Consider the following 24,546-nt stretch of genomic DNA (forward strand, 5'->3'; position numbering starts at 1 on the left):
TCTCTTGTCATCGTGTACTTTGTATCTTTGATTATTCAGGGATCAATAGACTGACATGTAAAGAAAAATATATGTTCAATAGGACACTTGACATCAGAAGCTTCTTATATGGGAAAGCTTTTATATAGACAGAACATCCCTGTCAGACACTGTGAGCTCCATGGAGTTCAAGATTTTAGGGCCTGAAGAGAATATTATAAGCTTCTAGCCTGAACTTTGAAATAAAATAGGCCACAAAACCAAATAATTTCTGCATCAGGCCAATATCTTCTGGATGAGTTATAGATAATCTCTTAAAAACTTTCAGGCTTGACGACTTTATATGATAGACAGAATCTACAACATCTGCAGGAAGGTAGCTCTGGTCAGTTTTCATGTCTCAGAAGTTTTGATTAATAGAACAAGTGTCTCTTCTTGTCATTAGCATTATCATGTCTTATATCCATCTACAGTGCAACATATGGTGGAAGAAAAATGTAAAAATGTCCAGTGACTGTGACTTCAGTGGATCACCAGTGCTCCCCAAAGTTTAAGAGCACAGCTAAAATAAAAGCATTCTAAGAGAGACTTTTACTCAAAGTATTTTCCATATATAAGTTTTGAAAGGAGACAGGCAGGAGCTGCATGTACTTCCACTGCAGAGGAGACCAAGATAACTGATGCATGGGAAGAACCCAAAAGCCATTGTAGAGGAGATGGAAAAGCACAGCAAGATCATGTCTGACCTGTTTGAATCATCAGAGAATCGTAGAATGTTTTGGGTTGAAAGGGACCTTAAAGATCATTTAGTTCCAATCCCCCTGCCATGACCAGGTGGAACTCTTGCCTCAGGCTGAGTGAATCAGGGGAAGTTTTAGGCTTTCTTTTAGTTTAATGTCTTTGGTTGGGATAATGCTGGCAGGGATGAGTTGTGTGGTATCTTGCCCACAGATTAGAAAAGGCAAGTTATCTAGGAACTGTGTGGTTAGCAGAAACCCTGCTCACAAGCATGGGTGTCTAGAGAGTCCAAGCAACTGTTCCACCCCCTCTGATGGCATGAAGCTGAATGCTTCTCCAATGTGCAAAGCTTCCACCTCTGTATTTGTAAGGAACACTGCTCAGTTTTAATTCTAAGCTTACCTCCGAGGCCCCTAGTTTCTCTTCTGACCTCTTATTTACCTCAGAATATGGGATGAGCAAGAAAGCCAGAGAGCCGGTGGTTTCCCTACACGTAAGCCTTGCGCATCTCTCCTCCAGGGCCGGTGCCCCACGCCGTGCGTGTTTATGAAAGCAGGGATGCCTCCATCCATCCCTCCCTCCCTCCCTTCCTAACCCCACCTCCCCAGCACGGCTGGAGGCGAAGCGGGGCCGGGGCCTGCGGGGCCGGGCCGGCTTCCTTTGCGCAGGGGCGGGCGGCAGCCCCAGCCCGCTGGCGGGCACCGGCCCCAGCCCGCCGAGCAGCGGCCCCGCCGCCGCCGGTGCCGGCTTTTTGGCATCCCTAATCGCGGCTGGCCCCTGTGATTGGCTGCGCGGCTCTGACCCCGCTCGGGCTCCCGGCTGGGCGGATAAAAGGGGCCTGAGCCGGGGGCTCCCAGGCATTCCCGGAGCGGGCACCAGGGACCGCTGGCCGCAGCATGACGGGCAAAGCGGGCGCGGCGCTGGCCCCCAGCCTGCCCGGCAAGCCCAAGCCCGACGGCGCGGCCGCCGCCCCTGCCGCCCCGCCACTGCCTCCGCCGCCCTCCGCGGCTGGGGTCAAGTCCAACTCTGGGCCCACCCCTCCCCGCTGCACCGGCTTCGGCATCCAGGAGATCCTGGGCTTGAACAAGGAGCCGCCGTCGCACCCTCGGGCCGCCCTGGACTCTCTGCCCGCCGGGCACCTGCTGGCGGCCCGCTCCGTACTCAGTCCCGCCGGGGTGGGCGGCGTGGGCATGGGGCTGCTGGGGGCCAGCGGCATCCCCGGCTTTTACACCCAGCCCACCTTCCTAGAGGTGCTCTCCGACCCCCAGAGCGTCCACCTGCAGCCGCTGGCCCGGGCCCCCGGGCAGCTGGACAGCAGCCAGACGGCCAGCTCAGGTAGGCACCGGCCCCGAGGGCCGCCGCGCCCCGCCAGCGCCGCCGCCCGCACCCAGCAGCCGCCCGCGCCCGGCGTTCCGGCGGCAGGCCGCTCGCTCGGCGGCGGAAGGGAGATTTCGTTTCCATCCCGAGAATGAGGAGAAGAGCGGGCGGGACCGTATTTTCCCCCGTCCGGGGCTGCGGCCGCGCTCTGATGGCGTGGCCCCGGGCGCCCGGCCTAGGGATGCGCAGAGCCCCGTCGGAGCGGCCGCCGCGACCCCGGGTCGTTGCCGGAGAATTAGGGCTCTTTCGGCTCCTTTTCCTAGACGGCAGCAGTCTCTCACAACTCTGCCTGCAGGCCCCGTTCCGCGGCCGCTCCGGGTCCCCCCGGAGCGGCAGGCAGCAGCGCCGGACCCTGGCTCCGGGGGCAATCCCCGGCCTCCCTCCGGCAGCGGCGCCCGTCCCGGGCCGTGCCTGTGGCCCCCGCTCAGCACGGCCCGCCGAGCAGCACGGCGCCGGGGCCGGGGCCGGGCCGGTGGCGCGGCACCACGGACAGGAGTGGGACCGGAGCGCGCATCGAAATACGGGGCCCTGATCCGTCCCCCGGTTGCTCCTTCGGGGCAAAGGCGGCGGCGTCCTGCCCTTAACACGCCCGGGCCGTGGCATCCCTGGGGAGCCGGGGGCCGCGGATAGGCACCAGCTCCTCCCGGGGCTTGTTTTTGCTGGTAGCTCTATAAACCTCAATTTCTGCCTCCCCGCTCTGGGGTTTCTGCGGCGCAGTCCGGGATCCCGGGCTGGGGCAGGCGGTCGCGGTTGCCCGGTCGTGGACAGGGGGCCGCAGCTTTCCCGTTTTCCTGCGGTTTGGTTGAACGCCGGGCTCTGCGTTTTAGCTGCGAGGCAACAGCAGCCTCAGCAAACGACTCTGGTGGAGAGAGGCGAGAGCTAGAGCCCGGTCCCGGCCCGGAGCCTTCCCAGGCTGGGGCGTATCGCCCCGAGCTGCCCGTACCGGATCGGGAGCGGCGCTGGGGCCGCGCTGGAGGGAGCGGCCGGCGTCGGGCCCCGTCCGCGGCGCGATCGCAACGAAATCTTCGGCCAGAGCAGGCGGAGGGAGCGGAGCCCTACCCGGGAAGACTCCGGCGGGGAGCGAGCCCCAGCCCACAGCCGCTGCCTGTCTTTCCGCAGATTCCGAGGATGTCTCCTCCAGCGACCGAAAAATGTCCAAATCCTCCCTAAATCAGAGCAAGAAACGAAAGAAGAGGCGGCACAGGTAAGACAGAGGCGGCCACCCCGCCCGCTCCCGTCGCCGCAGTCCCCAGGGAACCGGCCACCGGTGAGCCCTGCCGCCCCGGCGGGGACCACCCGCTCCGGCCCGGAGCAGAATATTCCTCCCGAGCGCCCCGGCGCCCCTGCGGCTTCTCGAACGGGTCCTTCCCTTTATTCTTTCTCCCAGTCCAAAATAAATCGGATATGGGGACGTGCCTATAGGGAGTGGGAGTTTCGATCACAGGTGTCATTTTATTTAATTTTTTGTGGCTGCGGATCCAGGTATCCCGAGTCGCAATCCCGAGCAGCCCACGAGCTGCAGTGGAATGCGGATCATCGGTGTTTGGAAGGGAAAATCATCAACCTGTCAGAAATAATAAAAGCCATTTCCAGCTCCACGTACAGCAATCTTAATTCTGGCTGTCAGCAGGACAGAATTCCTATCAATAATTTAAATATTTTGTTACGTAAAAATAAATATTTTGCCAATAGATTAAATAGTTTGGAATCAGAGACAGCCTGCAAAAAAGCTGAAGAAGGCTGGGAAACTGTTTAAGGAAACGAAGATCCACTTTGGATTTTGTTTCCTACAAGCACGGTCGGGATAATAGACTTTGCCTGACTTCTCCCACAGTTAAAATGGAGTTGATTTGTTTGCGCTTTTAAACAGAAACGAAAAATCCCGTGCTGGGGTCTGGCATTGCTGTGGCCGGAACGCCGGGACAAAGGAAGGCCAAACACCATCCACTGAGGGTGATTTAGGAATAATTAAATCAATCCTGCCACGATGCAGGAAAGGTGGATTAAAAGACGCTCCAGTGAAAGCTTAGCAGGACGCGGGGTGGAAGGAGATCGACTGTCCCGGGAGACATCCTGCTATGTGAGCTACAGGAGGCTCGGTCTTGAGGGCGCCTTCCCAAATCCGGGCCCCTTCCCAGGCAAACGTTCCCGGTTTGGGTGCTCTGGAGTAACAGTTCATTTTCTTTATGCTCAAGACAGGGCTGGGTGATAACGCAGCTGGGACTGGTGTACAGGTCCCGATCTGGGTGAGAGATAGGAAACGAAATTCAGATTTGTTTTGTTTTCAGTTCTAGACAGAAACAGACCTGCAAACATTTGGCTGTAGTTGTGTATTCTGCACTAAACAGTTAAGACCTCTAATTGTACCAAAGAAGGGCTGGAAGATGACTGGCCAATAGCCTGCAAATAGTTGCAGAATAGAAACACCAAACGGGGCAGTGGATTGTGAATTGTAAAAGGGACAAGGACTATTCGGGCATGAGCTAAAAAGGGAAAACTTCAGCTGAATGTTAGCAAAACCCTCCCGCCGGTGAGCCTGGACAGGCTTCTGTGCTGTTATCGGGGGAAGGTGGAGGGGGAATGGTTGAAATTTAAACTGGATCAAAATTGGAATAATTTTTTCTGTGGTCCCAGAGAGAGAAAATACATGATTCAGTGTACCTCTGCTGTCCCTAGAGTTCAAATATTTGTCAGAGTTGAAGAAAAACTGTTTGAAAAGAGAATGGATTTAAAAGTGAATTTAAAGAGGGGTCTGATTGCAGGCAGGTCCCTTGGATTTGCGTGCTGCTTTTGTTAGTAATATTATCGATCTGGTGGAATCCTTTCCATTCTGCATAGCAGAGGATATTTCTGATATTTTGTTTCTGCTCTCTGGAACTGAAAGGCTTTTCTGAAATCTGGGTGTATTTTAGAAAAATACTCTGTTCCCTCTTTCCTTCTGGGAGATACATGTTTCTTAGATTGATGGTAAATTTATATATTTACTTTACACAAGGGCTGCAATTCGTTGTTGGGTTGAGGGTTGTTTTATTTTGGTTTTTTTTTTGTTGAGGTTTTTTGTTTGTTTTGGCTTTTTTGTTGCTTTTTTGTTTTGTTTTTGTTTTGGTTTTTGTTCGGTTGGGATTTTTTGTTTGTTTGTTGTTTGGGGTACTTTTTTGCCATTGCAGTATTGTTAGCTTTTATCAAAAAATTGTGCTTTTTGTACTGGAGGAGTTGAAGGGTGGGAGTTTTAACCCTCAGGGAGTGGAAGTGGTCCAAGACTTCTCACCCATCTGCTGGAGAAGGGCTTTCATCTGTCTCGGCTTTCCAGCTGCTGATTTTTCAATTTGGTTGTCCCAAACCGAGAACTGGCTGGGTGGAGGCGGGCTGGGCTGCTGCCTGCCCAGGGCGGCCCGGAGGATTTCTAAAGGATAATAGGGTAGTGCAAACTGGCAGGGAGCAGTAAACGGGATATTGGAGTGGAAGCAGCCACGGTAAAGGCAGAGGAAGGGAGCTGGTCCTGACTCTTGTGGGGAAGAACTGGTGAAAAGTGGTGGGCTAGGGTGGAGAAAACATTTGGAGATTTGTCCAAAGACTGAGACTCAAGGTGAGGGATTATTTGCCCGTGGAGTTTGAAGAGGCTAAGGACCAGCAGCTGGGAAAGGGCTCAGCACCTTTCCAGACAGGGTGCTGAGGAGTTGCTGCTTCATCTCAGTGTGATGATCCTCACAAGAGGCAGCAGAGCCCAAGATCAGCTGCCATCGCTGCGGGTGCTTGCTGCTGGGGAGACACTGTCTCCAGAGGCAAGTCCCTGAAAGGGAAGGTGATTTGTAACTGTTAAAAATGCTGTCTTCCGGCATTTTCTCGTTCTCCTTTCACCCTGGCACTTGACCTTTTGTGCACAGAAACACAGGAGGTGGGGAAAAGCTATGTATTAGTTGGTTACCCAGGTTTCACTGTCTTCAGTGTCCATTTCTCTGACTCTTCATAATCTTTGCTCCTTCTTGTATTTTGATCAAAGAGTTTTACTCCCCTCAGGACAATCTTCACATCCTATCAACTGGAGGAGCTGGAAAAGGCCTTCAATGAGGCCCACTATCCTGACGTATATGCTAGAGAGATGTTGGCCATGAAAACAGAGTTGCCAGAAGACAGGATACAGGTAATCATATCTCTTGGACCCCCTTATTGTGCTGCTCTCAGCCATGTTCAATCCCCCGTGAAGGAAAGGTAGTGGCATGGGAAGGCTGACATTTTTCTGAATAAACTTCCCCAGGCTGTCCACTCTCCTGCTTTTGATGGGTAGGCAGGCAGATCAGATATTCTCGGTGGATTTGTATTTCGGGTTTGTATGTTGATATGTGCTGTGCATGGTGTGTTGTACCAGTGATTTAGAGTGTGTGTAACACGGGGAATCCTAAATCAGAGAAGGACAACAGGCACGCAGAAAAAGATGACAGCGTTTCAAGGTCCTGGTAAAAGCAAGAAGAGAACCCCTCAGAGACCATGGCATTGCTGGGTGGGCATGGCTGCAGGGGAAGAGCTCATCTCTGCTCCCTTGGCTGCAGGGATGGCGTGGGCACCTAGTACAGCAGTGGGTAGGATGCAGTGTGGAAATGATGGGTGAGTCCCAGTGAGGAGTTTCTACCATGTCTGCACTTTGTATTTGCCTCCTCAAGTGACATTTTCCTGAAAGTTTCTGGGGATAATTTTTTGTGGGTTTTTGGTTGGTTGGTTGGGGTTTTTTTTTGTTGTTGTTAATATGTTAAATTTTATTAAGTTAACAGCTTCTAATATTAAGGTTTTTGCTGCATATCAGTCCTGTGATGCTGCTGTGAGGAGGTAGAACAAGGTGGTGTGGAATACCACTGCTGTGTGGTGAATCCTCCAGCAGGAAGGAGCAGCCTGATCTTCAGGGTTGGGCCAGGACCAGCCTTTGGCATGCATTACAGCCAGATAGCTGGAGAGGACTTAAGAGCTGCTGTCCACAGTGTGCGAGGCACACTGGACAGAGTTAATGTGGTGTGCACAAGGGTGGGCTCCTGCAGGTTCCATTGCCTCACCCCATGGCTTGCCCCCATCAGGTTTCTACACAAGGCACAGGATTGTAATGGCCAAGCCTCGAGCAGGTGGAGTTGTGGTCTGGCTGGGGGTTAACCTGTCCTGGCTCTCCACACAGTGGCAGTGGCTGGCCTCTGTGACTGCTGCACAGTGGTTTCCACAAGAGATGTTGTCCCATGTGCCGTGCAGTGTTGGGAGGGTCCTGGTTTCCCTGGTTTCTCCTTCTGTTCATCCCTCATGCATGCCCAGCACCCCCCAAGCTGTGTCTTGAGCTTCTACTCTTTCTTTGCTGAAGAGATGGCCCAGGAGGCTGCACCCTTGTGGCTTTGGAATGTAGTTCAGAGGGCACTTAGCAGGATAATACTGATGCTGGAAGCTGCTGTGGTATGACCCTGTGCAGGGACAGGAAGATCCTCCAAAACAAAAGTGTAGCCTTTTTTCCCTCTGTCCTGAGCTCCTCGCACCACCCTTATTCTTGTGCTCAATCAAAAAAGACATTTTTATAAAAACAACTTGTGCTTCTTATCCCATTGACCTGTCAGGACTCCTGCTGATCCAACAGCTTGTAGATAACCTGGATGCTAACAAGATTTCCACCAGTCTTCAGAAATAATGGCTACCAAATCCTACCTGATGCATTAGGATTTTGCTCTGAGAAACAAGCCCTGATGCATTCCCTTTAGAAAGAGTGAAATGGATGGATGGTCACTTCTCCACTGCGATCCTACAGGACATCAGGTCAAGAAAGGAGAGGCTGTTGGGGGTTTATTGTCGCCTACAGCCACCATTTGGTGCTGGGCTGGAAGGAAGATCCTTTGATTTCCCATAAAATACCTTTTCAAGGAAGAGGTTCATCTAGCGGCACAGTGTAGGTTGAGTTCCAGAGGCCCCATTTCTCTGGCCAGAGCTGAGAGCATTCACTCTGTGTGAGGAGAGTGAGATGTTGTGGCAGACAGCGTAGAGCTGCCACAGCTTGGACGGCTTCAGCACCTGGAGCAGCGTTCTAGCTCTGAGTGTTTTAACTTGGACTTGGAAATTAAATAGCAGTAAAGTATCTTAGCTGTCACTTACTTGTCTGCCCTGTCATTCTGCAGCTGGCTAATGGACAACTGCCTACTCTTCCTGTATTGCAGCTTTTAAACCTAGGAGGGCACCTTACTGTGACCCCCCTGCTCCTGAGATGAGATTAGGCTTGGACAGCAGAGGCAGCCCAATTTATAGCTGCTCTGAACAGCAGCTGTAACTAATGGTATGTGTATTCCAGAAAGAAGTGATTGTGAATAACAGTTCTGCTGATCATGAAAGGGGAGATAATGAGAAACAACACAATTTCTGTAGCATTTTTTGAGCACCTTGCCAGGGTGAGCATCAGGCTCACACAGGAGTTCTGAGCATCACTGTTCTTTCCAACAGGTCTGCAACTGATTGTCCCTTACCACACATTCTATAAAAGTTCCTTGTCTCTATTTTTTGTGTGTGACAAGCCATGGCAAGGTGATTCCCAGCTTTGATCATACTTCTTGATATTTTACCTCATATTCCTTTTCAACATTGGACCTTTTTGTTACGAGCCTAATTCTTTCCCCCTGGTTATAAAGTTCACACTCTTTAAATAAATCTAAGGTACTTCTTCTCCTGGCTGTCACTTTTGGTTTTCATCATTGTTTAAGCAAGTTGCAAAGATCTTTTCTTACATCATCTTTCATAAATCACATGCTCATCTCCTAATCATACGGTTGTTCTCACAGGAAGCCTATCCTGTCTGTCAGCCTTCCTGGAGATAAGGACCACATGTCTACAGCTGCAGGCTGGGTGTGTTCTCACCAGTTCAGCTGGACTTGTGGTCCCTTGCAGAAATAGCTTAGATTAGCACTGGTCTGCTTGCTTCCTTACTTATTTCTATTTATCTAATTCAGTCACTTCAAACTTCTTTTAGACAGATTTTATTTTATGCTCAGGATTTTCCCTTCAGTGTTCTGGGTTTCACATGGAATTTTGTAAACTGTGGCTAACAAGCTTAATAATAGCCCTACCAGCTCTGACAGTGCAAGAGGTGGATGCTACACAGGGCAGCTATCTAGTGATACTGAGTATTTTGTCAGTCTCCTGGGATTTTGAATACATGTAAATATCTTAATATCCCATGGCAAGAAGTTCTGCAGCAGAACTGCCTGAGTGCAGTAAATCTTGCTTTGAATCTCTTAGCATAATTTAATGCCCCTTGGAAGAGACAGCTTACAATGAATCTTTACTTCCATCTTCATAATATTTATAATTTCACATCATTGCTTTTTTTTTTCCTTGCATGATTTTCCAGCTGCCTGAGGGAGCTCTGTAGTTTTGCATTTTCATTGTAGCTTGCAGTTCTTCTCATCTTTCAGCAATGTGCTCTCCCTCTTGTAGGTCATTAATGAAAGTGTTTTCTAATATTGGTGTGAGCATCGCATGTTGTGGACTTCTACAGCCTTTCATGTAGTTTCCCATTGGATCCTCACCTAAGACTGATATCTACCCCTTATTTTCATTCATGGAATTATTTCTCAGGAGGGATTAGTCAAAGAGAAAGTAAATCACCTATGAAATTTCATGTGAAAGTGAAATTCAAAGAGGGCAATTGAAAGGATGATATATAGGAACAGTTTGCAGGTAAAGCCTTCAGCAGAACAAGACAAATAGCCATCAGAGGCCAAAAAAGTTACTGGTTTAAGAGAACATTGAATCCAGGAAAAAATATTCGAACCCTCCATTTAAAGAGAAGATAGAAGTGTATTTTTTTTCCAAGGCAGACACACACTATGTGTGTCTTACTCCCACAGTGAGCTGGCTGCTCCTGGAAGGAAAATGAGCATCCCCCATTGGGCAGCACAGAAAAATAAATTTTTTTCATAGTGAGATTCTATGCACAAGTCAGATCAGATGTCATTGTGGCCACTTTGCAAGATACTTGAAAAAGTCCACATTAATCAGTGTATTTGAAAGAATATTCATAGGAGTTGAAGTGCCAGTATTGGAATAAACCCAGACTTTTCTGTAAAATCCAAGAGAGGTAAGTAGATTCCTGTGGGGAAGTATATCCATAATAAACATTATGAAGTATTAAAAATATCCTGAGGCTGACAAATACTGCGACATCTGACTTAAATCGCTGTTTCTCAAACCTCTTTAGTGTAATGTGTAGGTTTTAGATAAGTTATCCCTATTGAATTTATTAATACATAACAGTTCCAAACTTTAAACTGAGTAGTCACAATATTAAAGTTCAGTAACAGTTTGATTTGGGGATTATTGAAATGACTGTGTATGTTTGTCCTTAAAGTATGTCTCCTGCTGATCAAACAAATTGATTAATCAGTATTTCAAAAAGTAAGATCCTGACTGCTATTGTAGGAACATTATAGTCACCTCTTAAGGGAAGTAATCAGTTAAAAAAGGTAATAAAACTGCTAAAATTGTCAGTTCTTGTTGTTAAAAGATTGTATGGTAATTATTAGAAGACAAATTTTGGGACAAATGAAATTGCTCACATAAGCAAAAGGAATCCCAAGAAGTGGCTGGTCTGTGTGGGGAGTGGGGATTGTCTGTGCATCCAGCAAGCTTTGTCAGGCAGCTAAAAGGCCAATTTTGGCTAAAAACAAAACAAGGTCAAGTAAATCTCTAACTGAAAAAGTATTGGTTTAGCTATCAGATTAACACATTTCAGTATCATTGTGAAGCCCTTTAGGAGTTGAACAGGGATAGAGGAATCAGGAGGAGTAACCATTTGGAGGGAAGAAATACCAAGAGTATTTTGCAAGGACAGAGGCTTACCTTCCTTCAGTTTTGCAAAATGGTTCTCTGTTTAGAGATGAACATAATTTGACAAGGCCTAAGGAACCTGAACTGCACTGAGTGTAAGCTCAGGAGTGAACCTATGGAATCCCCTCAAGAAACATGACAGAAAGCATGAAGGAAAAATTAGTTTTATGCAGCTTTAGCAGCCCTGGTTTCTTCCTCTCCTGCCAGCTTTTGCTGCTTGCTGCAGAGTGCTGAGGTGTAGTCTGAATCCCGTGGTGTAAGTATGGAATGCTCTGATTACTCCATGCAGTGGTGACCTTTCCTGAATGTGTGCCTGGAATGGCCTCCAAAGCTTTACTCAATGCTGAGAAAGTGGTGATGTTGGTTTTTCTAAGCTTATCACTACTGGTCTAAGAAGTGAGGACCTCTCTCCTCTTGTTGAAATTTTGGGTGACTCTCACACATAGAACAGAGGAAGGCCAGCATAAGGCACACTCCCAGTGGGTTCCACCCGGTATCTCTATACAGCACATTCATGGGGACCACGTGGCTGGAAGGAAATTACCAGGGTGGTTAGGGTTGTTGCAGGTAGATTACCAAGGTGAAGGACAAGCTGAAAGTGTTGCTGTTGTGTGAGCCAACCATTTCAAAAGATATGTGTTTAAACAGTCCTGCAAGCAGTTAATAATGAAATAGGGTTGAGCAGCCAGTGCTGGCTACCTTTGCCAATAATTCATGAGCACTGGGGCAAGCCATGACTGTGTGATACCAGATAAATGCCATAAACTTCCCCTATGCTTCTAGAAATGTAGGAAGTATACAAGTGAGAGTAATAAAACTAATCAAACTTAGTGACTTACTGAGAATATTATTATGAGTTTTTCTCATGGCATATGGTGCATCTCTGCCTCCATGTCTTTAATTGGTATGTTAGGAGTTCATCCACTTTTCTGCCTCTTCAATAACATGCTTATTTAGTTGATCTAAATTCATATTCATTTCCATTTTTCAATTAAGAGTTGTTTAATTTGGCCCTTTCTCTAATGGATTGTTTTCATTACCCTTTATCTATGGCCTGTTTTCAGCCCATGTGCTAGAACTTAGTTTACAAGTTAATTACCAGAGCTGCAAACAGAGGGGCTGGGTGATGGGCAAGAGCAGGGACCCAGGCAAGCCTTTCCAAAGGGATTCCTGTCTGAAAAGTCTTACATTACATGCTTTTGGACAGAGAAAGAAAGTGTGGCAGGAGAAAAGAAGGAAAATGGAGGGCTGGGAATGACACTTCAGTTTACTGAGGTGAGAACTCTCCTGCTGGTTGCTAAACCATGCAGATTGCCTCCTTACCTTGTGGGATTTTTACCCTGCTACAGCTAGGGCTGTTAGGTGCAGTTTTAAAAGGTCTTTTTATAGCAGAGGTATAGAGTTATGAATATTTTCTTTACCCAGGTACTGCTTTATCCCTCTGTGTTCAGTCCCTGAGTTGCTTTAGCCACTGGCCGATTTTCTAAACCCAAACTTGCCTGTTCTTGCCTTCTGCTCTGTTCTTGCAAGATGTTGATGGCTGTCCCAGGATAATGGACTGTGAGTTTGATGTGCTCCTCCACAGTACTGGCAGGGAAACAGGGCTCTTTACAGTAACTCTGTTTGTTCTCCCCATGGTTTGGGGACACCATCAGCAAGGATCTGACACCTTCAAGCATTGGGTCACACGAGTTCCCTGTGAGAGGAAAGACAGGTGGGAAACAAAATATGCTGAAGCCCATTTCTGTGGAGTGTCTTGGCAAAGGCTTCCCCCATCATGTCCAAGAGAATCAGGAATGGCTCTGCAGGCATGATGCCAGCCTGTGACAACTCTTTCCTGCATTCATCCCCTCATTTTCTTGACAACAGTAGTTTAAGGCTAACAATTCTCTGAGTTAGCTTAGGTATTGCAATTCCTCGATTACTTTACCTCTTCTGGAAATACTGTCTCAAATCCCTGTGCTGGGAACACTTGTATTCACTTCTTCACTTAAGGATGAACTTTCTTTTCTCTCTTCTGATACCACTGTAGTTTTTCACAACTGATTTTTACAAAATAATTGATCATCCCAGCAGTTTCAGTAGTTAATACCTCTCCAGCCTTATGACGCCTGGCAGGGGGAACAGCTGATGTTTACATTCATGTTTTCCTTTAATGACCCTTTATTACAAAGTTTTCCTCCTTTCCTGACTTTGAATAGAGATTTTTCTAACAGTTCAATAACAGGCACTTTAGACACTCAGTTAATTTACTCTCTCCTTTATTTCTTAATGGATCTATTTCTCTCTGTAGTGTTTTTCTTTTACCCTGATAGATCTCAACAAGTTCTTCTGATTCTTCTCTGGAAGCAAAAACCTGCTCTCCTTTTCATTGCCCTGCTCTGTGGGTGTTTTGTGAGCAAGGTTTTGCCCAGGCACTGCAGAGCACTCAGCAGACATACCAAGAACCTCAATCTCCATGTGCATGAGGCCAACAGGTCCTTCTGTGGAGCAGAAAAGAGGAACTGAGCTGGCCAACAAACAGTTTTTACAGTATCTTACAACCAAGATTCCTTCCAGAGGGCTCTTCATCGAAGATTGTGAAAAAGCATTAGGTGCTCTTCTCCCTACCCTGAGCGTTACTGTCCTGGGAGCAGCAGTGAGTGAGAGGTGTTCAGTTTAGGACCTGCCTGTGTGAGAAGCACACTTTGCTCCCCGCATTCTCTCTCAGCAGGTATCTGGTAGGCTCCCAAATGTCTGAGCAAAGGCAGAGCTGAAACTACGGCTGCCACATTGTTATTAGAGCTTTCAGCTGCAGCTTTCTCTTCAGAATTGTAGCAGGGGAATGCAAGCCAAGCACAATGCTTGTATCTGGTTGCCTTTCTGTGGGTTATATAAATGCTCAGGCCGTGCATGTTGCACATTCATAAACACAGGGGTTATGTCCCTCCCATGGCCTAGAAGTGACCTAGTGACTGCCCTGTGCCAGGTTGCTGTAGCTGCCCTGCTGCACTGAGGATGAGCAGCAGCACCTCGCCAGGCCGGGTTAGCTCGTAGCTGTGCTGTTCAGGCAGGCCAGCACACACAGGCTGCCCACCCACGCCTCTGGGGAGCTCTGGTTCACCTGCAGCTTTGGGTAAAATACCTTCTCACCGTGCTGCCCTTTCCTTTCTAAAGACACTGCTTGGCTCACCCTCAGGGAGGGCTGAACTGTGAGTGTTGAGAAAAAACTTCTTGGAAGGATCTAGCCATCCCATCCATGTGACTATGCATGATAAATACCTGTGCCAGACACTGATCATAGCCAGATCTGCTGGTGATGTCCATTCCAAGAGAACTTGCTTTATGTCCCTCCCATCTTTCTGATATCCCTGGGTCCCTTCACTGCCAGCCTTCCAACTCAGAGTGCCCCATGGCTGTCACTACAATAACTGCCATTTGTTATTTGTTTGTTATTTGACTGGATCAACTTCTTCTGCTTATATGATGACCATGAATGAGACTAAGGCTCAGTGTCTAGCTGACAGCTAAGGGAGGGTCCTGGCCAAGGGTACCTGGAGCTGTCCTGGTGAAGCAGCACTCCCAGGCAGCCTGCATGTGGCCAGTTCTGCAGGTCACACCATCAGCTGTGCTGTGCCTGAGCTGGTGGTGCTGGTGCAGGCATCAGCGGCACAGCAGCAGCCAGCGCCTGGAACATCACTGTTCTGGAGCTGAAGATGTCGTGAACACCCCTGGAGTTGTGAATGACCCAAAGAAGGTTAAGGGTACGCAGAGCTGAAGAGCAAGTAGAGCCAGGAGCAGACACATGGTAGGAGTAGAGTGCTGAAGGCTCACCCAAGCTGGTGCATGGAAACTGATTACATCCTACAGCATTTTATAAAATTTCATATTTGTATAGGTATCTTCCAGCTAATGCTTCAATGCTTCAAGGGTGCAGTGCACTGGTAAGCATGTGCTGTACCCCCTGGGGACTTTGCAGACTGTCCCCATGCATGTAGGGGTGGGCTTGAGCATTATCTCAGGGAACAGTGGGCACCAGTAGTACTACAGACACCATCTCTTGCTGATGCACAGCCTCTGGTACCTGTATTTTTTTTTCTGGAGAAGGTCAGAGAGTATCTTTGTCCTTTCCTCAGTGTCTACTGATGAAGGGTAGGGCACCATGGAGCTGATGCTGGCATGCAGGGGGCAGTCCCAGAGCACAGGCAGTGCTCCACAGCCTCAGAGGAATGCTCAGGTCTGATTTCAGGGCCCAGTAAAAGGCATCATGAAGGGGATGTGACATTTCTCCTCTGACTGTCCTGACTCACTTTCTCTAGCATGAAAGAGATAATGTGGTGTGTCCCTGCATGATTACAGAGTGCATTACATACAGATGTTTATGAAGATCTATGCTAAGGTTTCCTCTGTGCTAGAGGATCTACAGAGCAGTGTTAGTGGGGGAAAAGAAGGCAAAATTAAATAATTCAGGCAGGTAAGCAGCCTGGTTAATGGAGTCAGGTACTGTGATTGCCTAAAGGATGGATGTGCACTATCACTGTTTTTGACAATGACAGATGTCTCCCTGGGTTTGAGTGGATTAGGATGATGACTGCACTCTCGTGAGCTTTCTTGTGACGATCATGTTTCTATGACCCTGACGTTTTTCTTGTTTTTCACTCAGCATGTTAGGAAAAGAGGAATTTGGGTGCTGATCTGCCAGGTCCCAGCATATGGGAGTCTATACTGTAGTGCCAGCTAAGCTACTGGTCAGTTGGAATTGCAGTGTGGCTGTGGTGAAGTCAATGTCTCAGAGATGCATCTGCTGTGCAGATGTGATGCACAGACTGTGCTGAACCACTGATCTCACAGTACTGACCCTGCACATCATGTGCACACTTGTTTTTCTTTGGGGAAGATGGGATCCCTGCAGCAAATGAAGCTCTTTGCTTTTGGAAGGTTACAAGAAGTGCAAAAACATTACCACATGAGGCCAGGTGAAAACCTCAGATTTACCAAGGGAATGCAGTTTAAGACATATTTCCAGGTCAAGTGGGATTTTATAGCTTTAGTTGCGTAAGTCAGATAAATTGCAACAAACAGTTATTCTTGGCCCATGTAGTGCTTTTAAGAGCAGGGTTCAGAGACAGGCCTAGCCTGCAGGACTATGTACATTTTTGCTAGGTGCCGATTAAACCTGTATTCAGTGAATGCCCTGTTACTCTTTTAGCTTAGAGGAGACCCAAACCTGGATGTACCATCATGTCTTCTCTCAAGAGGGATGAGTGCTGTTTCACAGCTCATCTTGGATTTCTGGTTGGACCTGTTATCCAGCTGGGTTGGACACAACTCCAGCTATTACCAGGAAGGGCTCTTGCTATGTTGTGTACATGAACTGCTCTTTCAAAAGTGAGTTCAGCAAGCTCTTTCCCACTGTTTAGCAAGAAGAGGGATGATGAGTCCTGCAATCAGCCATGCAGCCCATGTGCAACCTTTACTGCTCTCATTTAACTTCATAACCACTTTACACCAGCCATAGAAAGTGATGTCACCATAAACAGTACCAATAACTTTGATGTTACATTTGAAAAGACAGCAATAAACTGTTCCCAGGCTTACACCAGTGGTGCAGTCTCCACCAGCAGCCAGGAAGTTTTTCTGTAGTGATTGCTAAAAGGGAGGGATACAGTCAGACCTCACGCTCTCATGGCAGTCCTTTATACAGCCCCAGTACTGATGGGTATGGGTGGGGACATGCTCCAAAGGCCATTCTTTACAGTGTTCATATCTTCAGATTGAAACCAGCCAGGGTCACAGGTCCTGTCTGATATGAAGATGAGGACATCACTGTTTTTTCAGAGGAGGTTTTTGTTTTGACCACTGTCACTGTTAAGTCTTGAGTTGGAGAGGGAGGAGGTAGAAAAGGGAGAGGTGTAGTTGTCAGGAGAAACTGGGTACTGACATGGCAACAGGGCCCCAGACGTGGAGGGCAGCTGGGGGTATTGGGCAGCTGGGTCTGCAGCTCGACCCCCTGAAGTGCTTCAAGTGAGGAAGTGACAGACCAAGAACATATCCCTGCCTGTCTGTGTGCCAGGGAGGTGGTCTCAGCCTCACTCTAGGGGCATTGGCATTTTGCCCTTGGCTTTAGGTGCTGTTTTGCCAACAGCTGTGTGCAGCTGCTCCCTGCAGCCTGGCAAACGCATGCGCTGGAGTGTCCATGTGTCCGTGTGTCGGTGTGTCCGTGTCCATGTGTCCGTGTGTCCATGTCCGTGTGGCCGCAGGTGGGACGTGCATGTGCCCGTGGCCATCTAGTGGACACAGCTCGTGCTGCTCTGGGCTGGGAGCGGCTTGTGCTCCATAAACCTCGCTCCTTGAAATGCCCCTGTTGGAATGCTACATCAAAAGCAGAATGAGGGATTTGTTGAAGGAAAATATCACCATTAAAAAGCCTAGAATTTTCCTTTAATAGCTGAGGAATGCTTGGGCAGGGTTTGTTTTTTTTTTTTTTTTTTTAATATTAATAAGAAAAAAAAAATCCAATATCAATTCTCCTGTGTTTGTACCCTAGTTTGGAAAGTAGCTGCCAAGAAAATGAGTGTTACCAGTGGAAAATTTTAGGTTGAAATAAAACAGAAACAATACACAGGAACACCACAGATGTTTTAAAATATCCCCTTGCTAATTCAGATTTCTGAATTATGGCCAACCTCAGGGAGCTTTCCCTCTTTAGCAGACAATGTTTCAGGCACTGATTAGGTAAACAAACGAATATGATGAATGTGGATAACAAGGATTTGTCAAGTCTAACATCTCCTTGCAAAATGAGAGATTTCTCCTCCTACAATTTGCTCTTCTGCATCATCAATAATCTGAAGAAGTATCAGTTGTCATTTGTGATTCAGATGAGGAAACTGTCGAGATTACCCTTGCCAGTCTCGACTCCAAAACTCTTGCAACCCTGTAGTCAGATACAGAGTGCCTGAACTTTCATTGCTTTGGGCAGTGGGCACTAGAGGTGAGAATTAGGTGATGATTAAAGTTAGAAACATTCCCATTTATAAGGCTTTGCAATACTGCAGGGCAAACCTGTCCACTTTTTTCCGTTGTCCGTTTAGGACAGGCTTCCTGGAACAAGCTTCCCATGTCTCACAAAGGGTGTTTTTGTGAAAATAAAGAGGTGTGAAACTTCTTGGGGTGTAACACATTGGTCCAAAAGACACCACTGCACATCACATCGTGACAGCTTTGCACAAACCTGTGACATGCTTCGGTCTAAAATGAATCAGAAGGTTTCACCACTGCCCATGAGATGTGGAAGCAGAAACACTGTCTTTTCACTATACCCTGGGCTGTGCAACAGAGAAACAGACAAAAACAAGTGAGAAGGAAGGTGCATGGTACAGAGCAACGTCAGTAAAGCATTTCACAAAGCTGAGTCAATCCACGGGGTGGGAAGGGGCAAGAGGAAATGTGGACAAACCTAGACATTGTTTGAAGCAGACCAAATCCTACAGAGTCAGAGAAAGCTGTAGAGTAAATATCTCCAAGCAAGGACAATAAGCAGCCAAAGAATGCCAAACCCCAAGAGATGTGTAAGGTGAGTAAAGTGTGAGGGTGAAATCCTCTTCTGGAAAAGTGACATGCCAATAATAAATAACTGCATCATTGGATGTTGTGACTGATGTACCAACACAGCTGAAAATACCTCTGAATTACTAAAACCACCATGTAATTCAGCTCAGAATTAAGACGTGAAAATTTTGGTAACACGTAGATAAATTTGAAGAAATCACTGAGATCTTGTAAATGAAAGCCCCTTGGATGGAGCCATCTGAATGAGGACAAAGTCATGGAAACAAAGACATAGGGGACAATCCTGCTGATCCAAAATGGCATAAGGGCTGCCAGTGCCATGCTGGAGCTTGTCACTCAATGTTCCTCAGAACAAGCTTGTGACAGCAGTGCTTGACTGGGATCTGATCCCAGCAATACTCAGTACTGAGCACCATTCGTTTCACTTAATTTCATGCCTCAGATGAAGATATGGTTCCTGGTATCAAAGTAAGATGGACACTCTTCACGATTTCTATTCTGCTAAACATTCTGGGATTTCAAACTTTCATTTTTCCTAATAAAAACCAAGAGGAAATTCCCATCAAATGACAAAAATTGGTTTTGGAAATCTCAGAATGATTGTACTGAGATGTTGATGCAATTTTGATTTTCTCATTTGGCTTTAAAGCATAGATTTTGCATGTCTTAGGCAGCTGAGATTAAAATACAGCATTCAGAAGAAAGCTATAGATAATTTTGATTACACTTCCACTGGCTGGACACAGTTTTTCCTGTGTGATTGAATCAGCATTTTTTGATTGAAGATTTTCTACCAGCTCTAGTCAAAATTGGGCTGCCAGCTGGCAAAGCTTCTGCTGCCTCCAGTATTTGCATAACGCTGCCATGGAAAAGGAGATGCTCCAGGGTGGCAGGTTCAGTAGCAGTGGGCAGTGCTGGGGCAGGCTGAGGTCTGGACAGGGAAAAGGAAGAGGAGCATGAGGCATGTGGGAATGTGACAGAGGCATCAAGGCAAGAGGGAACAGAAAGGGCAAGGGGTAAAAGCCCTTGGTAAAGAGGCACCTGCAGCTCTGCACCCTGTGCTCTGGGAACGGGGGGATTGCATGACCTGGAGTGAGACCCTCTGCCAGCATCCTGCTGACTGCACAGCCACACAAACCATGTTTAACACAGGCATGGAGGGGAGGGTGAAGAGAGGAAGCTCTGCATTCCTGAGGGTCTTTGCTTTGGCCCTGGAGGATTTGCAACCACCCACAGTCTAGAGGTTACAGATTGGCAGTATGAAAGTGTAAATCAGACTGTTTATCATGCAGAGGAGGTGACATGTGGTGAAGCAGTCTCTTTCCTTTGGCTGGTAAAATCCTCTCTGACATGCACAGAGTGTCTTCTGCTGGGAGAAGCTGGGATCACAGCCAGTGGGACCACCACCCCACCCATTCCACAGAACAGTCTGGAGGAGCAGGCTGGCTGGGCTCCTGGGAATGGCACACGGTGGCTGTCATCAGTGCTAGCAAGCCACCCACCTGCCTACCCTGCAGCTCTGTTCCTACCACAGGGTTTTGGTGCTGGGCAGTTCTCTGCACAGGTAGAAGAGGTGACATTGCCTTGCCACCTGAGACCAGGACATCACTCTGTGGCATCACTCTTATTGTCCCCATGGCAGAGCTGGGGGACTGGCACAGACCCCCGGTGCTCCCCACTGCAGCTTGAGCTCCCCCACAGCTACGAGTAGTGGGGACAAGAGAGGGTTAAGCTGTCAGCTCTGTAATGTTAAACAGGTGTCAAAGGCACCTCCATATATCTGCAGATTGAAATCAAATTCTTTGCAGTATAAAAAGATAAATTACCCAGGCGATTCCCGCCTCATCCCACTCATCAGGCCAGCGCCAGACGGCAAGCAATTTTTTTTTTTAATGTGCTAACGACCTAATCAAGCAATCAAGTCGGAGAAGATTGCAGAGTGACCCCGAGCATCCATCTGCCAGCGAGACCCCGACATTCATTTCCATTCTGCCGTGTACTTTCCGGGAAAGGGAGGGGAAAAAAATAGAAAAGAAAAAAAAATCCTAAACAAATTAACACCCAATTTTCTGTGAGTCTAATTAGTTAAATGAGGAGGTGTTTGGGGTGTCCACGGGGAGGGAGGGACTGCCTCTCGGAGAGGGGCCTGGTAACTCCACGGCATTAATTAGCGCAGGTCAATGGCGTGGTTCCCTGGGGACCAGCTGCTTTAATTTCCCGTGATATTTCAGTGCCTGAGGCCTATCGATTCAAACTGAAATTAACTTATTTTTCAATCAGGCCTGGGCTGCCCCTGGGGCTGACTCTTCCTTTGCCTCCTTCTGAATAGACCTCAAGCAATTTTTCATCTAAAGCTGATGCCTCTGCTTGGGGGGGAAAGGGAGGGGAGCTGGGGAGGGAGGAGGGTGAGGGAGACAAGAGGAATGGAAATCAGAGAGAGAGCACTAATAGATTTCTGCGAGTATCACCCCCTCCCTGCCATTGCTGCCCGCCTCTCTGCTCACTGCCCCCCAGGTCACAGCTCAGAGATTATTCTGCCAATTTTCTGAGAAGATGAGGGGTTTTTCAAACTGGGAATTCAGGGCAAAGCGCACAGAGCAGCTTCCCCCTTCTTTCAAGCTTCCACCCCCATCCCAGCCCTCCCTGCAGGCACTGCTGCCTGCAGCCCTGTACTGCTGCTCAGACACACAGCAAATAATAAAAGAAAATCCCAGGCATGAGAGCCAAAAGCCACTAGAAAAAAGATGTTGCAATGGTAAATTAATTACATCCTGTGGAGAGGGATGGGACCTGCTTTCACACTTGGCCCTCGCCACTCCTTAAAAGGAGGGAGGGAGAGATACTCAGTGTCTGTTGCATGGGGGAAGAGGTTGCATTGTCTTTGGGATAAACATCCACCCATCTGCTTTCATCGTGCTGCAGAAGTACATGCATGTTTCCATATGGGAAGGGGCCTGGCTTGCCTTCTCCATGCACAAAACCCACGTTCCTCCTTGTCTCCTGCTCCAGGTTTGGTTCCAGAACCGCCGGGCCAAATGGCGGAAGAGGGAGAAGTGCTGGGGCAGGAGCAGTGTGATGGCTGAGTACGGGCTCTACGGTGCCATGGTGCGTCACTCCATCCCGCTACCTGAATCCATCCTCAAGTCTGCCAAGGATGGCATCATGGAGTCCTGTGCCCCTTGGCTCCTGGGTAAGAGAGCAGCCACCTCTATGGGGAATGGCAAATGGGTAGAGACAGGGGCATGCAAGGAAGAAATCAGTCATGTTGAAAATAGGTGAAGGGCAATAGGGCAAGGTCCCCCCATCCTGCCACCCTTGATGCCTCCATCTGTCAACCCATATCAATAGGGTTTTACCACTCATCCCAAATTCCTGCTGGACCTTGGATCATGACCTGCAGAATCTGTCTGGGACACAGATTTGCCCACATGCTCAGGCTGGTGCTAACCTTCACTTCCCATGGCTTGAGCATCCTTCATGCCCAGCTCTGGAGCAGGGGCTCCAATCCTTGCCCAAGGCAGGCGGTCATCCCAGTCTCACTCCTCCAGCTCTGGGATGCTGGATAGAGTGCTAGGACTCCCAAATGTCTTTGCCCAAGTTTCACTTGGTTCTCTGTGCAGACATGGAGGTAGCAGCTACCCTGTCACACTCCTGCTCTTTGCTTCCCTCTTTCTGATCTTCCAGGCTGGTTCTGCCCCAAAATTAGTGTCTGGCATCTTGACGATGGGCTGTCCCATCCCTCTATCTGTGTGAAACAGTGAGAGGCAGAAGGGTGGTTGCGGTTTGATACAGACATAGAAATATCCCTCCCAATGAGGGAACTCCCTCCCCAGCCTCAGTGGAGCTCAGGCAACTATGCTGCTGTCTGAGACCCTCATCTCCATGCAGGAACAAGTTAGCTTCAGGTTTGCAGAGAGAAATGAAGGGGAGAGTACTTATAGACCTTTGGGACCAGCCACAGTCCACAGATGCTGGGCTGCCCCAGCAGGCAGCTGCCTTGCCTGGCTGCCCTCGCGTGCGGGCCAGAGTGAGTGGCTCGCCGTGACTGCTGTGTGAAGCGAGGGTTTCTGCTTTTCCTTAATTCTGGCCTCTCTTTATCTTTGCTGTTTTCAGTTCAAGATGGCTTTCCCATGCCCAGGCGCTTTTCTAAACCCGAATACCAACAATTCTTTTTAGGGATGCACAAAAAGTCTCTGGAGGCAGCGGCTGAGGCGGGGAGGAAGACAGAGGTGGAGCGCCAGGCCCTGCCCAAGCTTGACAAAGGTGACAAAGAAGAAAGGGGTCCTGATCCCAAAACCACCATTTCCCAGGAGGAACTGAGAGAAAACAGCATTGCTGCCCTCAGGGCCAAAGCTCAGGAGCACAGCACCAAAGTCCTGGGGACCATTGCTGGGGACACTCCAGCCCCGGGCAGGAAGCCGGAGACAGGGGAGGAGGCAGCAGTGGCAGAGGATGAGAGACAGACGGAGAAGTTGAACTCATCGCAGAAGGAGGAGAAGTTGATCTAGGGGGAAGAGAGGTGGCAGAAGCCAGCCCCAACAGACACTGTGTCCTCTGGGGGCCACGTTGCCCCTTGGACTGCCAGGTGTCCCTGGCCACCCCTGCCAGGGAGAGGAGCCTTGGTCTTTGTGTTTGGGGCTGCCTGGCAGGGGTGCCCACTGCCTGCTACCCTTGAGCATAGCCCTGCCCCTCGCTCCTCCACCCCACCAGGCCTTCCTCGCCCCCTCACCCCTTCCTTTTGGGGGACAGGGAAGTGTCACATCGTCACTGCCACCAATGACACTAAGGTTCTGGTCCCTGTAGCCTTTCTCCTTCTGCTGCAGCCCCAAACCCCATTTGCCATACTGAAGCAAGACTGTTCCCTGCTGCCATGCCTCTCCTTGCTGCACATCTCTGCCCAGGGTCCTTCCCCTTGCACCCTGTCCCACTGTGCCCCAGGCAGACATGCCACCTTCTGCTGGCCATCACCTCTGCCTTTGGCCCAGGCTGCAGCAGAACAAGCCCATGGCAGTGCTTGCATGAAATGACGACCATCCGTGTTGGGTGGTTTGCACCTTCCACCCATCTCTCCCTGGCCAGCACTGAGTTCTGCTGGGAAAGAACTGCAGCCTAAGAGAAGTTATGCTTTGCCTCTCTTTGGCAGGGACAGGCAGGTTTAGCCTAGAGGCATGACACCCTAGTCCCACCTGGCACCCTGAGCTGACCCCAGCCCATTTCACTGACTCTTGCAGGGCTGGGCAGTTGGGTCTGACTCTGCCCTAAACACCAAAACCCTACACCCCTGCAGAGGGGATGAATGGTGAATTTATTTACTGAATACATTATTCCAGGTGAGACAACAACGTCCATCTAATGTATTTATTGAATGAAATTTGTCCAGCTCACCCTCTGAGTGTTAAAGGGAATGACAGCCATGCACACCCACCCTGATACACCCTGTAACGTACATACATCCCACAGGAGCACATGCAGACCCACACAGCCAAACTCACTCCATGGTACCATCACCTTCCCATCCCAGTAAAGCACTATTCCCCCTCCAAAAGCCGTAGGACAGTGACTTCCAGGTGACCCTTTCTGTCCTGCTTTCAGCTGTGAGCACCCTTTTCCCAGACCTACTGTTTTTCTTCCATCAAAGGGTTAAGCCCAGTCATCCAACCCGTTTGTCTTTGTTCCCCGATCGTTTGACGTGTTAGATGATAGCCCATGGAGTGTAAATAATGTATATACAGTGAGAAAATAATTCCGTATTGAGGTGTTTGAGATATGGAGCTGTAACAACTTCTAGTCATCCAGCATCTGTGATTTATGTGCCATTTTCTGTAAAGATATGAAGAAGAATAAAACTAAACAGGAATACTGTGTACGAGTCCAGTCACCAATGTTCAGAAGGATGAGTTCAGCCAAAGCTGACAGGGAGTGGGATGTCATGCTGCAGCCAGAGAGAGGTAACAGATCCAAAGCAGCCCAGAGGTCTGTACTTTCCTCCCCACCAAGGCATGGAGGAGATGGGGCTTGGGTCTCTCTCTGCAGTGAAATACAAAACTGAAAGGAGTGTGCTTGTAC

At 48.7% G+C, this 24,546-nt stretch overlaps 1 protein-coding gene across 1 annotated transcript; it reads left to right on the forward strand.

The window, feature by feature from the left end:
• The first annotated feature begins 1,396 nt into the window (after positions 1-1,396).
• VSX2 (visual system homeobox 2) lies at positions 1,397-24,321 on the forward strand. The gene is made up of 5 exons (XM_063397343.1): positions 1,397-2,052; positions 3,214-3,298; positions 6,112-6,235; positions 21,490-21,670; positions 22,657-24,321. The coding sequence occupies exons 1-5, from the start codon at positions 1,614-1,616 to the stop codon at positions 22,986-22,988; spliced, it is 1,161 nt and encodes a 386-aa protein (XP_063253413.1). The 5' UTR covers positions 1,397-1,613; the 3' UTR covers positions 22,989-24,321.
• The last annotated feature ends 225 nt before the right edge of the window (positions 24,322-24,546 follow it).

The sequence above is a fragment of the Prinia subflava genome, chromosome 5, assembly GCF_021018805.1.
Source record: "Prinia subflava isolate CZ2003 ecotype Zambia chromosome 5, Cam_Psub_1.2, whole genome shotgun sequence".
In the NCBI taxonomy this organism is placed as follows: Eukaryota; Metazoa; Chordata; class Aves; order Passeriformes; family Cisticolidae; genus Prinia; species Prinia subflava.

Excerpts from the sequence above, each read along its gene's own strand:
- VSX2 (XM_063397343.1), top strand. The coding sequence starts at position 1,614 with ATGACGGGCAAAGCGGGCGCGGCGCTGGCCCCCAGCCTGCCCGGCAAG. Across the intron at positions 2,053-3,213 it reads CAGCCAGACGGCCAGCTCAG|ATTCCGAGGATGTCTCCTCC; the intron begins GTAGGCACCGGC and ends GTCTTTCCGCAG. Across the intron at positions 6,236-21,489 it reads TGCCAGAAGACAGGATACAG|GTTTGGTTCCAGAACCGCCG; the intron begins GTAATCATATCT and ends CTCCTGCTCCAG.